At 41.4% G+C, this 17,037-nt stretch overlaps 2 protein-coding genes across 2 annotated transcripts in view; one reads left to right on the forward strand and one right to left on the reverse strand.

Moving 5' to 3' along the window:
* The window catches only part of capn9 (calpain 9), an 18,063-nt gene extending 10,197 nt beyond the window's left edge, over positions 1-7,866 (reverse strand). The window contains exons 1-5 of the mRNA XM_088609711.1: positions 7,543-7,866; positions 2,009-2,078; positions 737-855; positions 507-640; positions 27-195 (exon numbers count right to left, since the gene is read on the reverse strand). Of these exons, the coding sequence (XP_088465837.1) occupies positions 27-195; positions 507-640; positions 737-855; positions 2,009-2,078; positions 7,543-7,758 (708 nt within the window). The 5' untranslated portion in view covers positions 7,759-7,866. The remainder of the gene's footprint in view (positions 1-26; positions 196-506; positions 641-736; positions 856-2,008; positions 2,079-7,542) is intronic.
* Positions 7,867-9,410: 1,544 nt separating this feature from the next.
* On the forward strand, positions 9,411-16,955 carry agt (angiotensinogen). Its single transcript, XM_088609596.1, has 5 exons — positions 9,411-9,558; positions 11,727-12,540; positions 13,936-14,218; positions 14,997-15,144; positions 15,663-16,955. The coding sequence occupies exons 2-5, from the start codon at positions 11,760-11,762 to the stop codon at positions 15,837-15,839; spliced, it is 1,389 nt and encodes a 462-aa protein (XP_088465722.1). The 5' UTR covers positions 9,411-9,558; positions 11,727-11,759; the 3' UTR covers positions 15,840-16,955.
* The last annotated feature ends 82 nt before the right edge of the window (positions 16,956-17,037 follow it).

The raw sequence follows: 17,037 nt of genomic DNA on the forward strand, positions 1-17,037 counted from the left end.
TAAAGGGACTAAAAAAAGACACTTACGTTAATGGAACAGCCCAGCATGGAGCCCCTGTCGAGAGCCTTCTGGATGATCTGATAGAGGTTGTCGGGGGCTTTTTTGGTGTCGTACATCTCTCCCACCCCCCCGGTGAAATCCTCCATAGCTTCGACCGTGCTGCCTCCCTTCAGGGCCTCGTAGCTCCCATACAACCTGGATGCCAATTCAAATGAAAGGTTATACAAAATCATATATTCCATCTGATTAGTTGAATACTCTGGCTTTTCTGTTGTTGTTGTTGTCGTGTCACTTTCACAACATTTGACATTTCTGCACTTCCTCAAGCACTGCTAGGAAACTCTGGCGCTAGTCCGCCACGAGTTCTTTCCTTTCCTGCCGCAGAGAGACGAACAGCTGGAGCTCTCAGGCCTGAGGTCTAGGCTGAACGACAGGAGTTGCGCTTTGGTTCCGAGGCCTTGGGGAGTCAGTCCCCCAAGCCCTCTGGCGACGACGAAGACTCGTACTTGGCGTAGGCCTTCTCCAGCAGAGCGCTCCAGAACTCGTTGTTGTCCGCCGAGTGCAGAAAAACCAGCCGGTTCCTGACTGCGGGCAGCCTGTCGTCGACGACGACGTCGATCCACTCATTGTGCTTCCAGAACTAGACAGAAGGAAGCCGGCGTTACTTCACATTATGAGCGTCTCGGAATTCAACAACCGCGCGACCGAGACATGTTCACAATCGGATCTACTGCACCTGGAAGTGGAATATCCCAGCATAGTTCTGATCAAAATCTTGGTCAGGAGGAACCACCCTCGCTAGCGTCTGCTCGGTAAGGGTAAGGGAGGCTATGGCAGCCAGCAACCAGCAGTCACCTGATTGACACAAATTCATGACAATAAAAGTTTGATTACTGCTTTCCACAAGCAGAGTAGCAACCATTTTTGAGAACAACACATTTGCAGATTCCATTTGTCTTTGAAAACTATCCATTTTGTTTCTTAAAATTCTGGGAGGTCCTGTAAAATAATCAGAATCATGATCTAATTGTATGTTATTAATGATAACCACCCAAAGTACACTGCCAAGGCCTGTTCAGCTGTGTTTGGGGTCCTGAAGAAGGCTGCATATCAGATGGTTTAGTGAAAATGAATAACTACAGTCTCTTTAATAAAAATGGCATGCAGCACTCACGAAACGGCAGATACTACTGTATGCTAAATATTTCTATATAAAACTCATTGCACAGGTGGGTGATCAAATAGAAACAGCCCATGCAGGTCTGTTGAAACGACTGAATGTGTCCTAAAGCTTAATTGAGCATGGTCTAAACAGCAATAGCACTTCAGTACAAACATCAACAAGGATTTGTATTTGCCCAGTATTCATGCTGACACTACTTAAGCTAAACATGATTATTTTCCAACACAATGATCATTCTACATGACAGTAATGCCATTGTTTCGGGACTACAACCCTTTAAAAACTTACCATGCTACTGTTTTAGTGTAGAAATGCACAACCATAGGAAAGGTACAGTATAGCAAAAGCAAGGCAGAGCATTGGGAACTGTAGACAGATTTCACACCAAGTATACCAGGGTACATTTTATAAAGGCCAAGTCAGGCTCATCTAGGTGGGTAAATTTCAGACTGTGGCTGACAGTGTCTGAAAGGTGGCATTCATTACCTCCTCATATCCTGCTCAGTGAACAGACAGAGGGCTTCCTCTTGTTTTGTGGTTCCTCATCATTGTAAAAGCAAATAGGGGATATACAGAGTTATATAAAATAATTGCTCACTTTCTTATTTACAGTTATTTGCAGAAACATTTGTATATTTGGCTGAAATATTGATATTTTTGCCTTAATGGGCACATGAATCGCACCTATACAAAATTCAAAGTCAGCCCAATTTAAATATAAATAAATTCAGTGCTTGTACTCGTATATCTAAAGTACTGCCTTTACGTTGCTTAAAAAACTGGGAATGTTTTTATGCGCCATGCTGTGAACTATGCCATACTAACCAAGTTCTCCTTGGCAAATGTCGGTTCTGGTCGCTCCACCGAGGATAAACTTTGGATCTGGTGCAAGTTCCTAAAAAAGATACAAAAAGATCGAAAAGTGAACAAATGGTCAGTGCTTGGTAGCACCCAGGTAAAACACAAGGAAGGTATTGTACTGTGATTTTTCTTTTCAGTGAGTGCATAAATGACAACATTCATAACAGATAGCTACACTCATCCTTATTTAGAGCCACAGTATGCTGACTGACCTTCAGCTAGTGCCCTAGTCTTGCAAGCTGATCATTATGGGGTGATTTTGTCGTGTACCAATTCTTAGTTCCCCTAAAAGGAGTTTTCATCCTCATTCTCATCTACAATGACTGATATCACTTTCTATACAATTCTTGAAAGACAACGACACAAACAAGACACATACATCCTATGCTCGGAATCAGTGATCTGTGCATTGAGTGTCTCTGGGTGAGGAGCTTCTCAGTGCTGAATGAATGTTAACAAAGTTTAACAGATTAGGAGAGGAAATCGGCGTCAAGGGAGTAGGGGACTGAGGTAAAGAGTGTAGGATATATTTGTATAGGATTTATTTGAAAAAGATCAAAACAAAGCAGGAAATGAACAGAAATCTACCGTCCTCTCTCCAAATAAAAGTAGGATTGGAAATATTTCCACACCAGGTACAAAGTCTTATTTAAGGAGCACAATATCAGAGAACAATAGATGTTCAAGATGTTTTCTAGCTTCCAGTGAAACAGGGCGTGGACTGGAGAGACACTACCCTCATTCCTGTCAGCTACTGTATCAATCATATACTACTGCTGCAGGAGGTAGCTAGTCAAAATCATTTTACACAATCTGTGAAGTGTGTGTTTGACTTAAATACCCTAATTCAGCTTGCCATATTTGGATGATACAGTATGTTTTCACAAAATGCTTCCATTTCAAGCTATTTAAAACATTGAGCAAATTCTGTTGCTCATTCGTATGTGTTATTCACAGAGTAGTAAATCACAGTTCCTAAAAGTACTTGAAAACTCTGGAAACAGAACAATTGCCACTTGCCCAATTTTAAACAAATGCCAGCATTTGTACATAATAAGAGACTTGTGGACAGAATTGCAGGGGTGAAAAAGCACAGGGCTTTTGTTAGAACTTTGCCATCAGAGATTCACACAACACAGAATCTTCAATCAGCATGAGAAACTAGGATTTTAGTCTGTTCACCTGTCTAAGAAGAAGCTGAAGGGTCATTCTTACATTCCAATAAGATTATGATCCCAATTAATATTGATTATGACTCACTTCCGGAAACTGCGGAGCTGTGCGTCAGCTGGCAGTGGTTTCAAGGCGCATTCAGAAATGTATTTAAAAAAATGTCACACAAGAGTCGTGAAAACCTGTAGACATTCCTAGAAGACAAGGCTACTCCCTGAACTGGACCAGAGCTCCAGACTTAAAATAAAACTCTTACAGTGGCTTTCAAAGCAGACCAATCATTATTGCTGTTTTCAGGTTAACTTTAATAAATTCAGCTCAGACCTGTCACTTTTGTCTACCATGAGGGAGTGAAAAGGAGATTGTTCTCAAAAGAGACACATTGGCAAATGTCAGTAGTGTTTCACACAAACTAACTCTGTCCACAAGAGGAAAGTGAGAGTTGAATTGCTGTTGCAGCAGTGGTACTGTACATAACCCTTAATGAAAGGAACATCTGGAGTTTCAAGGCTGCGGACCAGGGATATTTCCAATTTGCTCACAAAGGAGATGAAGATTGCGCATTAAAGCTGATGATTTCTCACTGTCTCCAGGGGTAAGTGCACCAAGCAGCAAGGCTGGTGAGGCGAGTTTTTTTCACTTCTTGACTGTAGCAAGACTGGAGCACCCATTCGGCCAGCCTACAGGACTGTAGACTGTAGCGCCTCATTCTTGAGTACAGTGTAGGAACAAAGCATCGCTGCATACTTTCTGTCTTATCTAGTGGGCAGGTCTCAGGCACACCCGCCACCACACTGCACAGCCTCAGTATGGCTTCAGAGCATGACAAGCATCTCTCTGAGGAATGTGCAGGCAATTCTGACTCCAGTCACAGACTGGGGCTGGGCCCAGTTTGTAAAATCCACTGAGCTGCATCAACACAGCCAACAGCACAGAGGTCCAGGAACGTTCTGCATTTCATCCATTGAATCTGTTATCATTGAAGCAATCATTTCTTGTCTAATTTTGACCAATTCCTTCAGCATCAGGGAGATTGCATTGCAAGTTAGAATGTTACTGGGCATTATCAGCTTCTAGAAACAGATAAATCTGATAATGCATGATGTGCATATGTAAATATACCATGTACTGTACAGAAATATATACAGTATGTACATTTCATTTCATAGTTTTGACTAAAAAAAGTAAGATGTTTTCTGTGAGTTGCAGAAAACTGGTGGCAAATTTTGCTCAGGCGCATTATGTCTTTAAAAGTAATCTTGTTACTAATTTTTCTTAAATAAATATTTCCAATTCCAGCTTACATCAAAGACCTTGAGGAGATCAACTGGCAAATTTATTCTTTGGTAAAAAACATTCCCATTTGAATATCTTATGTTTTTTACAGTCCAGCCTGTACAAGACACAGGGAGGTGTCAGGCTGACAGTTCGTCTTTTACAGGACGATAAGACCACTAGACAGTAATCACCACTCTCTGCTGATAATGTGCATCACAAGCTTTCAAACGAAGAATATACCCCTCTGAGTCAAAGTGAAGGTGCCTGGGAGGCTTGAAATCAGATGGTTCTTGCCTCCTGAAAACAGGTTTTGAACGAGTTGGGAGGAGAAACTAGTGTTTTTTTAGGGTGTGTTCAAATATTCTGCTGGAAGATCCAGAAACGTTTGATTCCTGGTAGTGCTGGATGCCACTGGAATGCACCTGAAACAAAGGGCAAGAACCGGACAAAACTACTGTACGCCACTTCCCAGAGAAAACCACGTGGAAAACAACATTTGGATCAAGAATTGGCTGGGCCAATTCTTCCCGATTTATACAGTTTCAACAATAACTGGATCTGCCGACAGAGCTAGCAAACTAGCAAACAGATATTCAAAAAATAGGATGAGTGACACAAAGAGTGACAAAGAAATGATGAAGTCTTAGACATGGAGTGGGCAGACATTGCACGGGATGTTTAACACTGAAAAATGTGAAATTCCAGTCCAGGGGGTTACTGTATGTTCATGCTTCTCAAAGCACCAGTAAGGCTTCAAGTAGAGCTGTAGGTGTCTGACACAGGCTTCCCAGCAAGGAGATGGAGGCCCAAACTCAGAGTTCTTTTAAAATATAGCTGCATGAAATTGTAGTTTCATTCTGCTACCAAACTACCCAATTGGCAAGGTGGTCAAACAGTTTTCCTCTGGTTAGGATCCTTTCTTAAGTTCTTTTGTGCAGTTGTGCACATTGCCCTACTGCTTCAGGTCCCTCTCACATTGAGCCAAGTGCTGTGCTGGAAATATTGATTACCACCTCCAATCAAAACCAGAAGTAGAAACAACAAAATTTAAAACACAAGATTCAGTCTAAGGGAAACAGATAAATGATAAGAGTGCTATTATTTGGTGGGGCGAAAAACATGTCTACTCCAATGCAAATCGTGAAGTACAGTCTGCAGGTCCACTACATCTTGACGTGAAAGGTTACTATTCTCTTATTTCTTATTTACAGCTGGTGTCCATTACTATTCCTCTGCAGGTGACAAGCTGTGAACTTGAAACACATTCCAGCTTGCAGCTCAGAGCTACCGGCTCTAAGTGACACTCCCACGCCACGCAAGAGAATAGTCTCAGCGGGTTGTGAAAGGAGCCCTCGGCGCCTCTCCCGTTCAAAGTCAACAGAAAAGAAATTCTTGTCGTGCCTCCGCGCTTCATTCCTCACTAGCACTGCAGTCACGGGACAGGGCATCACTCCACAGACACCCCATTTCTTAGCTACAGTGGGTATTCTAATGAGCTTTAGGTTTGAAAGGCTGTGCAAGATCCGCTGCTGTATCCGCAGTTATCTGGTGATCGGAAACACACAGTATATTCAGGCAGCTTCTCTCTGCAGTGCAGTACAGGCCCTGCAGCTCATGTTTACACCTGGTCAAGGACTGTGCTCTGCACACCCATGGTAAATAATATGTTAGTAGTACTGAAAGTCATGAAATAGGACGTTTTTCCTAGAAATGAAATAGCAGTGGAAGGACTACAATCATATACAAAACCGACCGAGTCAGTTCGTAAGCTTCTGTGTGCCGTATGCTATTTATTAGTTTGAGCAAGACGATGATCCCCTGAGGCGTTTTCGTTCATTATTCACAAGGTGTTTTCTGTTTAATTTTTTCCTAGATGATCAAACATGACAGGTCGTCATGACTGGAATTTTAAACCTGGCCTTTTTTTCCCACTTGTTGAAATCAGCAAGCTCTTATTGGGCAGTATTAAAAAGCACTTGGTGATGTTGCGCAAGACGCGTCACATCCCCTGGCAGAACAGTTTTTTAAATAGGTTTGATAAAAACAATACATATATATATATATGTGTGTGTGTTTGACATCAGTCCAAATTAAATAAATGAAGTATGTTTCCAGATAATTACTTTTTTTCCAGAGCACTTCATGAAATCGTCTTTTGCGCATGTGAAATAGTAGGTGCTGAATCCCATTTTGAGAACAGATGAGTGTTACACACAATACGTCGATACCTCTCATTTTATATTTTGTAAAAAGGTGATTAAAAACAAAAAGAAAAACTCTAAATTCAAAAACATGCAAGTGAAACACTGGAGATGACTGCGCTGCGCTAAGGGCAGGACAGTTTTCGTACTTCATTCTGAGATTTGTCACGTTTTACCAGAGCAGGCTTGATCCATCACTTGAGTAATGAATTATCTGGTGTAATTCGCAATGCAGCTGACAACAGTCCAAGATTTTTGTATTTTAAAGTGTTTTTTTGTTTAAGTGAGGTTTTGTCTCACTACTTAATGTGTCTCCATTAAGCATTACTTTAACTTTTTTATGACTTGGACACCTCCGCTGAAAACAAAGCAATAAATATTGGTTTCAAAATGAAAATAAGCCATCAAAACACCAGAGCCGTCATTTGTCGAATCAAAACGCATATTAAAACAGCATTTTATGAAACGCACACCATTGCATTCGTGATCTATGTTTTAATGAGACATCTGAAACCCCGTAACGAGAAAAACAATATTCAGTAAGTTATTTCAGAAGTGAATTTTGCGTCCCGCCATGTCCATCGCAACAAATTGAATTCAAACACCTAACAACAGAAACTCCACTGTCGTTTACTGCTGACAGAAAAGTCTACAGTATATATGTATATGGTTTCCAGCTACACGTCGATAAACAGTATTCATTCAAGAAAATGAAGCTCCATTAATCATAAACATAAATATGTTTAGCCCGAACATTAATTGCAAACACAGCACGAATAAACACCCCCGAAACAGTTGGCTCGTCTGCCGGGAGCCTGTATTTATGCAGTGTGAAGCATGTCCTACCCCCGGTCGCTTCCATGAGAAGTTGATGGGTACGCTCTCGCTGTAGTAGATAGAGGAGTCGCGGGCAGGGAAGTCCGGGTCCTCAAACAGCCGTTTCTTCTGCAGGCATTCCCGGCGGAGCTCCTCGAAGCTCCTGCCGTCCAACTGGGTCGGGCGAGCCTGCACCGGCTTGTCGCCGCCCTTGTTCTGGAAGGAGTTCTGGTAAGAGTAGGGCATCCTCGGACCCTGGCGCGGACAGTGTAGCTCGGCGGAGGAGACGCGCTTTGCGCAGGAAGAGTGGCGGGGCACCTGGTTTTCACCTGGCCGCCGGGCAGGTACCTGTAGGACCACACCTGGAGGAACAGGTTCCACTCGCCTCAGAAGGCCCAGCCCATCCCTCGGGCGGCCCCGGGGGATCTTGGCTCTGGAAAGGAGTAAAAGAATTTACTCCGGCTTGGAGACACAGGGATGAGTGACGGTGGACAGGAATGTCGTCTAGTACAGGTGTATAGCTGCCAGGAGAGACAAACTGCATAGTATGGTGCAGCTGTTGAACTCCTCCTGTCTTTTCAATGCAAACTGTTTGAAGCGATACCAGCAGTATCACTGCTCAGGACATGTATAGCTATGGCCACATGTTTTGCATGAGTGTAGATTAATTTACACTTCAGTGTGAAGCTAAACTTCCCTTTTCAAATATATCTACTGTATATATCTGTCCTTCTTGTCTTTGTTCCTAGTAGGCAGATAAGCACCAAAAAAACATTAATAACAGAAGCACAGTACTTAATAAATCCAGAAGTTCATTCAGTTGTTATCCTGCCATGTTCTTCAAAACTGTGAGGTCCCTCAGCACATGAATCTAGTGACGTTGCCATTCAATGACATAACATTTCTAAAAAAAGGTCTTTTTTTGCCTTTATGAACTTGGGGGGGGGGGGGATATTAAAAATGTCTATAATAAACCTATAGCAAAGTGTGCATTAAAAGAACTTGATCTAAACGATAACGTTAACGGAGAGGAGTGAAAACAAATGTAAAAGTAGCATTAATTATAATAACAGTTCTTTCAGGGGGCATCATATACATTTCCACATCGGACTGTATGATTTGTTGTGTTTCTCATCAAAATGGGTCCAAAAACACTACAGAGCCATTAATTCCCTTTGGGATACCCACTGACACACTGAGACTGGCAGCAGTATATCGAGAGGTTCTACTGATCCTGATTATTTTACACCTGAGTCACAGAATCTCTCCTGACGCTGCAACGACAGCTGGGGTATTGCGATGTGAGGGGCATGGGGGTGTGGCCGTTAGCACTGCTGCCTCATGGGTCCTTGGTCCTGGGTTCGATTTCAACCTGGGGCACCTTCTGCATGGAGTTCGGATGTTTTCTGCTCTCTGCTTGGGTTCCATATTGCGAGAACATGCTAAATTAACTCGGTTAAATGGGTCACTACGTTGTCCCTGTATGTTCAGCAATGGAGTGATGTCCCATCCGGGGCATTTTCCTCGCTTGACCCCTATATCTCCAGGATAGGCTGCGGGCTTCACCAGGAATAAGCAACTTTCTGACAGTGGATGGCATTACGATGCACATGGATGTCTTGGCAAAACGTGAGGCCGTGATGATGACTGCAAAGCAGGAGAAGAGGAACAACAAACATAAAAAAAGATGTGCAAAGAATCCTGAGGTCGCACATCGGAAAGCTCAGAAGCTTAATAGCCCATTCCTCCTATTTTTTTTATCTTCAGTAGCATTAGTCAGCTTCCTGCAAGGTGTAACAGAAAAACCCTCTTACAACACGGTTATCGTAAAGAGTTTGGAAAGGACACAGGGCTGGTCCATCAGGACAGCAGCACAACTGCGCTGAGAACAGATCGTCACAGCTTCAGTGATTCACCAGCTTGGCTAATGAGTAACAGGCAGGCTAAAGCATGAAGCAACTACAAGGCTGCTTGTCTTTAAAAACAGACCACCAGACTAACGGAACTCTCAAACCAGCAGCAGCTGCCTCAGCAACAGAATTTAAGGTCAGTGCATCTTAATAAAAACATTTTCACAACAATAATTTCCCTTGCAAATATCTAATTAAAAACTGTTAAGAAAATTCAACAATAATCAAATTGAATTTGTAACAAGTTATCCTTGTTATTTTAAAGTAATTGTTTAAAGATAGAATTCTTGCCAGAAACTGTGCACTTATTAATAAAAAGACATAATTCCTTTTTGCTTTGAAGCATAGTGTTGAGAGATTAGCTTGTTTATTGTGTGTCATAGAGAAGAAGCTGAAGTCTTTAAAAGCTGTCCTAGAACTGTTTTAAAAATTATAATCTAATATATAATGTAATACAGTATATATGAAACACACTTTGATGTGTAATTTTATTGTTTTAATATTCATAATCACACTATGTTATGAGAGATTATATTTTTTATATCCATTTGATTATCATAATTTTATATAAGTGTATTTAATTCTACACGCAAAAGGGGAATTGTGGCACTCTACACATTTGCTTATTAAATAAAAAAGAGATTCGTATCTTGTGTCCAAAGAAAGGAGAAAAAAAATATTTAACCATTTTTGCGGTACAAGATAGATTTTGACATGCGCACCTCATGCAATGATTAACAAGCTTTCCTCTTCCAGAGGACAGCAGTCCTGAATTTGCACTGCGTGCTTTGTGGGGAGTCTTCACCTGCAGGGCTTCAGAAGCAGAAATAAAATACATATAAATCACTCTTTAAAAACTTTTTAAAAAATTCTCCTTCTTCTTGTTTTAAAATTCAATTTTGGAACTTCTGTCATTAGTTTATATATATGTAACTCAAAAACAATAGCTTTAGTTTTCCAGTAAATGAACTTCATGCAGTCCGTAGTGCAGTGACTGCAAGGCCTTGACAGTATTGGATTTCTCCTCAGGCTACAGTACAGTGCAGATCAGTTCACTAACCTTTCCCACTAAATAATCAATATGTTTATACAGTACTTTTTTAACATTTATCATGTTTCATAAAACTGGGCTATAAGAACCATCTGTGAGCTTTCATGTTGTTTTTTTCCTTTTCTATAAATGAATTTGTTTTATACTTTACATGGGTTTATGAAACATTAACATAAAGTGCTCATGAAGGTTTTACAAGCTTTGAATACCATTAAAATTTACCTTACATTTATATAGAACATTCTAAATCGGTGACCTTATAAACGTTGTAGCCTTGAACAAAATGATCAAAAAGTCAAACTGCATAAGAACACCTATACGTGGTGGGGAGATGAACAAAAATAATTGGTTTAAAACTGCAGACAAGGTCAAAGCCCCTTCGTAGGAAGACATATGTAACAGCAAGGTGCACTGAGTTGAAATAGTAACTGTCATAAAAGCAAAGTCCATTATCAGACGCGAGGACTCAGAAGAGGACCACAGACCAAATTGAGACAGCTGACAGCAGATCATAGAAGTAAACTGGAAGGAAGCCACTTAGTCACTGCGTTTTTAAATTCGGCTCTGAATTCTGCGGGACGACAGTGCAGTGATGTTACAGACGTGATTTAGTTTCAATAAAAACCCAGTGAGCGATGGGCTTTGGACTTCTTCCAGCTGTATTACAGACACTGTTAAGTGCAACTGTTAGTAAGGCTATGCAGCATTGAGAAAAGGGAGCAGCATAGATGAGTTTATTCACAGCTACTGTCGCAAGCACAGGTAAATAGAAAAGACACTTTGGAAACGTGCTGCTTTTAACAGCAAAATATAGTTTAATGTCACTTGAGTAATCATTTGCCAGCATGATTTTCTTTCCCTTTTTCAAACTTTGTCAGCTTTAGCCCTGAGAATTTTATTTTTCAGTATGTCCAACAGACATAGATATACGGTATGTGTGTATCTATATATGTTTGTCTTATTTAAGTAGCAATCAAAACATTTACTTGTCATTATTACTTGTTTGCTATTTAAACTGTGGCAGTTGACCTTCTTTATCACATTTTCTTTCGCTGATGTGAATCAGACATTAGAGAGGAGCTCAGCAGTTCTGCGAAGTTCTCTTGAGAAAGCCATTCCTGTGATGGACACAGGCCAAACTCAAAAGAGGCAGTAGAATAACGTTGCAAACGGCCCATCATAACTAGCTGTACTTTTGGAATTTCTGCAATGGCCAAGTCCTGATTTCTAGAGTATTTTACTTTTCTGAACAGGTTTACTTCATAAGACGGGACTGAGAAAACAGGATGCAAGAAATCCTGAAGGCTTTGCTCCTTCTCTCCTGCGCTTGCCTGACGCTGGGGAACCGTGTCTATGTTCACCCCTTCAAACTGTTCGCGTTGGAAAATCTCACCTGCGTGAACCTTCAGACTCACAAGGAGAAGCTGCTGGAGGAGAACTTGATTGAACCCTCCCCTATAGACCCACTAAACACCTTTCAGGGGGACACCAGCCCAGACGAACGGCCCGACCGGACCAAACAAAATCTTATCCAGCTAAAAGCCGAAGTGCTTGCAGGGCTCCAGAATGGCCTTGGTCTTCGGGTGTACCGCACCCTACTGAAGCAGAAGACCGGCAACGCTCTGTTCTCTCCTGTGAACACTTTCGGAACTCTAGTCACATTTTACCTGGGGGCCTCATTACCCACAGCTGCAAAACTGCAGGAGTTCATTGGCATAGTGAAGGAGGGAAATACGAAAAACTGCACGTTTGTATTTGATGGCTACAAGGTTCTGACCACGCTTCAGCACATCAGTTCTCTGACTAACGGAACCACCGACTTGCAGAAAACATTTGCGTGGACCTTTGTCGACAGAGGCGTTAAACTGTCGCACGAGTTTGCTCAAGGGACGCGGAACTTCGCCGATTCCTCCTACATCAGGTCGGTGGACTTCTCCCTCACCTCAGAAGCCAGACCCCTCATGAACTCCTTCATCGAGCAGACATCTTTGGGGAAAATAAAAAACCTTTTCAGTGCCATCGACCCATCTTCTGACCTGATGTTCGCAAGTTCTGTTCATTTCAAAGGTGAGTTAAATGCAAAAATGTACAAACTGAACTGATTTTTAATTTTTAATTTAGATTAATTGAGCAAAGTAGTTACTGCCAAAGTTAGTCAAAGGACACGTCAAGTAAGAAGCAGGCAGCACTGACAGAGACATGACATTATTAAAAAGTCCCTGTGTCTTTGGTTGTGAATCCTAAAAATAATAAACTAATAATTCTAGTAAAACACAACTTCCAAAACACTGGAGTGAAACCTTTCACAATCTCATGCTGTTCTGCGTAAGGCCTGGATGTTTTCAGCCTTCTTCCTGCTGATTGGAAGTTGATTCTTATCACAGCTGAATTCTGGTAACACCTGAAGTGCATCAGAATCTACTCAAACATATCCCCTGGGATAACCTCCAGGATCATGGAGATACCAAAGGGAAGCTAAAGTTAGTGGGCAGCACCAGTGTCTATTTCCCTGAAATACGCCCTAACACTCCCAAAAGAAAGCAAAGACAACATGAGCCATTCCCCATGGACAGCAAGTAAAAGAAAAATAAAATGATGAAGATTGCTCAAGTGTGTTTTGGGTGACCTTCCCCCTACCGCTTTAAATATATTATATGAGAGCCATCTTATGGCGTTTCTAAATCCACAAACTTAGTATGTCCAGAATTTGGCAGCCAGAATTTTGACCAGGTCACATGCACGCAATCACATTACTCCTGTCCTGGAGTCCTTTCACTGGCTACCTATTAGGTTTTGTGTCAAAATCAAAATCCTCATGCAAATCTATAAGCTCTGCCTGGCTTGGCACCTCAATACCTGTCTGAGCTACTGTCTTTCTATTCCTCAACCTCGCAGCCTTCTTTCATGTGCTGTGATTCTGGTCTCCTGTATATCCACTCTAGGGGTGATAGGGACTTCTCCTTCTGCGCCCTAAAGCTCTGGAATTCTATCCCCAAGGACATCAGATAGTCACCTTCCCTCCCCTGTTTCAAATCAAGACTCAAAAGCTTCCTCTTAATAAAGGCTCTTATTTTATTTAATTGTCTGTCTGCCCCTTTGCATCTTCTACTGCCCTCCAAACCCTTCTGTTCCTTTGTGCTAATTCTCTTATCTCATATCTTTGTTGCTGTTTTCGTTATCCTTTTTTATGTTTTCCTTTAAAGGGCTTTGAGAGGTATAAAAGCCCTGTATAAAATAATGTTTATTATTATTGTTGTTTTTATTGTTATTATTATTAAGTCCAGCTCTGTTGCCCCCATGAGGTGCATACTGATTTCTGTCACTGTTAAGATATTTATCCTAAAAATAAAGCTTTACAAGACTGGATTGTTGAGTACAGCTGCCAGGAATAGTCTTTTGCACTTGAATCTAAACAACAGAAAAGATCCTCAAATTGAGAGAAACCAACTTGTTTTGTTTCAGGACAATGGAAAGTGCCTTTCCAGCCGGAGCAGACCACAACAGAGGGCTTCTGGATCGACAAAGACACCAGGGTCACGGTCCCCCTGCTGTCTCACACTGGCAGTTTCAAGTACAAAGACGTGAAGGGCCTGAACATCTCTGTCCTTAAACTGCCCATGAGCAAGAGCACTTACATGCTCCTTGTCCTGCCACACGAGGGTGCTGACCTGCACCGCATCGAGGAACGTCTTTTTACAGGAAAAAGAGTGGAATTTTCAGAGCTGGACACGGGACTGACTGATGGGTATGGCTGACAAAATCACATTAGAGAGCACATCTAATGGAGTGCTGTTTGTTCATAGAATTACTTCTCAAGCCTACTTCTTAAGTACTGCACCTTTCCTGACCTTAGCCAATAATGTTAAAGGTGTCTTTGTTACCTCTGCAAAATATCTCATCATCACTACCTGTGTCTCTGTTTTCAAATCCTATCTAATTTATTTTAGTATTTTTGGTTCAATATACACCGGTTTCCTAAAACTGAAAACTTTAGTTGTTCGAGGCCAAGAGGTTTGATTGTCTGGCTTTCTTTCATCGAAAAACTCTTCGATTGGTCTAATTATATAAGTTACCTCGAAAATGTTGGCGTAGGCCCCAAAATGTTTAAAATTGTTTAAAAATAATCCTTAAAGTCACTGAAAATATGAATTTTGTTTAGTTGAGCCAATTATTAGATCAGTTAAGGTAAATGAGAAGATCAGAACAAAAAAAACAATTCCTTGTATATTAAGCACGGGAGAGTTAAACAAATCATGCAGAATGTGAAAATAAAAACAAGGAAATATGAACTTTACTGATGTTTCCTGTGCACTAAGGAAAGAAATTAATTTAAAATGATTGAGTGGGTCAAGTCCAATTATTTCTAGATGTCGTGTGCTTATTAAAAGCCGCAGGTAATATGTGTACTGTGCCAGACTATTGAACAGCTGAATCAGGTCTACGTGCAGTGTGTGTGGCTGGTGTAGGCCAAAGAAAAGCTTGGAGTACATATGGACAAGCTGTTCTTTTTGTGACCTCTGCAGGGTTTTCAATGTGTTCCTGCCCAAGTTCTTCATGAGTACTGTGAACGACCTCCAAGCTCTTCTCTCTGACATGCATCTTCCATATGTGCTGGGTGAAACTGCAGACTTCAGAGGACTTGGTAAAAAGCAGCATTTCACAGTCGGGAAGGTAAAGATTTTGAAAGGAAACTCGGATGGACCTCAAATATTTCAATTGCACTGAACATTTCAGAGCATATAAAATGTTATCAGAATGTGTAAAGAACACTGACACAAACCGGTTTGAAGATAAACAAATAAGAGATAATGCTATCTTCATGTTTAAATTCACAGGTTACAGCTTCCATGTGAAAATAAGGACAATGCTTGATCTGACGGACACACACTTGATCCTAACAAGCTCCCACATCAGGGTTATATACAGTAACATAATGAGAAACCTTTAAACTGTGTTTTGCCTGTTAACTGGTGCTGGAAAACAGACTGTATATTGAAATTGAAGGAAAAGGCAGGAATTCCCAAATAGGAATAAAGCCTTTGGTATGTTCCTGGTCATGATAAAACCACGGCACCCAGCTGAAAGTTGGTTGCTTAGAAAATAGAAACATCTTCCAACCTTCTAGTCAACACTCACAACCACAAGCTGTGTTTTTGCCAAAAAGCCCTTTGACACTTCTGGTTTCACAGGTGCTGAACGGGGTGACGCTAGAACTGTCTGAAGAGGGATCAGAGGCCGGAGAAAAAAGCTACAACAGCACCATTGTCTCCCCTTTCAGAGTCGACAGGCCCTTCTTCTTTGCCATAATCGAAGGGAAGACGGGCGCCATCTTGTTACTTGGAAGAATAACGGATCCACGGCACTGATGGCTTCCTGTCTCAACTGTGAACTAAAAATGTCTGTATTTGCACCGTGGACCAGGAGGAACGATATTTCGTTCCACTGTATTCTTGTATATGACTGGAATGACAAATAAACCTGAACTTAAATGCAGAAACTGCAACACAATCAGCATTTGCTCTACCCTCTGCCCCTATTACACACAAACTTTATCTTCAGCCCGGGGTGTGCACGAGGACAAAGATGCCCACAGTTCTTCTGCCTTCTGAGGAAAACGTGACGTGTTACTGACTCACTTTTCATGAACATGCCAGTTGCAGGATGTCGTGTCATTTTAATGCCCTGGGAAGGAAGGATTCTCACACTAACCTGAACGACAGATCCCGAATTTATATTGACTTCTTCAAAATTGAAAGAACAAGACAAAAAGTGCTGGGGAACACTGGCTTGCTAATTACAAGTTTTGAAAGTGTTGCACCGATGCCAAGACTATGGTCAAAAGCCGGCGATGGGTCCCTGTGTACAATACCCCAACGTGGCGACGTGTGCGCAAGAACACGCTGAACGCCCCCGCACTTGCAGGTGACACGCAGCTGCGATGGCTTCTAGTGTGGCGCCAGGCCTGCAGAACTCCTTCGCCAAGGACCACAAGACCTCCACCAGCCAAGAGCCCTCAACCCCAAGAGCACGTTTCTCATTTTAGTCCAAGTACCTGGTGAAACGAAAATGATAAAACGCATGCGCTTGACTAAATGTCATATATGTTTGTATAAATGTATGTTTTTATATTAAACATGGCCCCTATAACATTACATTTCATGAATACCGACATGTGTCACCAATAACGTACTGTGTGTCAGAGAGATGTCCACTTCTTCCAGCTCTCAGTATAAATTAAAATGTCTTTTTTGCTTACAGTATTACTACAGTACAAGAAATTCAGACGTGTATAATGATTATTATAGAAGACGTATATTCTGGCTTATAAAAACACAGCAGCATGATGTACTGTATGTCACTCAAATCGGTTTTTGTACCAAGTGCATTTAAAAAGTACGTGATGCCCCTCTGGAATCTTGTGTACTACCAAAAAAACAGCATTGCTCCACTGCAATGGATTCAATAAATATTTTATTTTAAAACTTTTGAGATTATTGACTTGTATTTTAATTGAAAAAAGAAACAGGCAAGACAATCTGTTACAATTGTGGTTCATTCACTGTG

Source organism: Lepisosteus platostomus, chromosome 17, assembly GCF_059453375.1.
Source record: "Lepisosteus platostomus isolate fLepPlt1 chromosome 17, fLepPlt1.hap1, whole genome shotgun sequence".
Taxonomy (NCBI): Eukaryota; Metazoa; Chordata; class Actinopteri; order Semionotiformes; family Lepisosteidae; genus Lepisosteus; species Lepisosteus platostomus.

Bases quoted from the DNA above. Each gene is read 5' to 3' on its own strand.
- agt (XM_088609596.1), top strand. From the start codon at position 11,760: ATGCAAGAAATCCTGAAGGCTTTGCTCCTTCTCTCCTGCGCTTGCCTG. The intron at 14,219-14,996 runs GTATGGCTGACA...TGACCTCTGCAG, and splicing joins GACACGGGACTGACTGATGG to GGTTTTCAATGTGTTCCTGC. The intron at 15,145-15,662 runs GTAAAGATTTTG...CTGGTTTCACAG, and splicing joins AGCATTTCACAGTCGGGAAG to GTGCTGAACGGGGTGACGCT.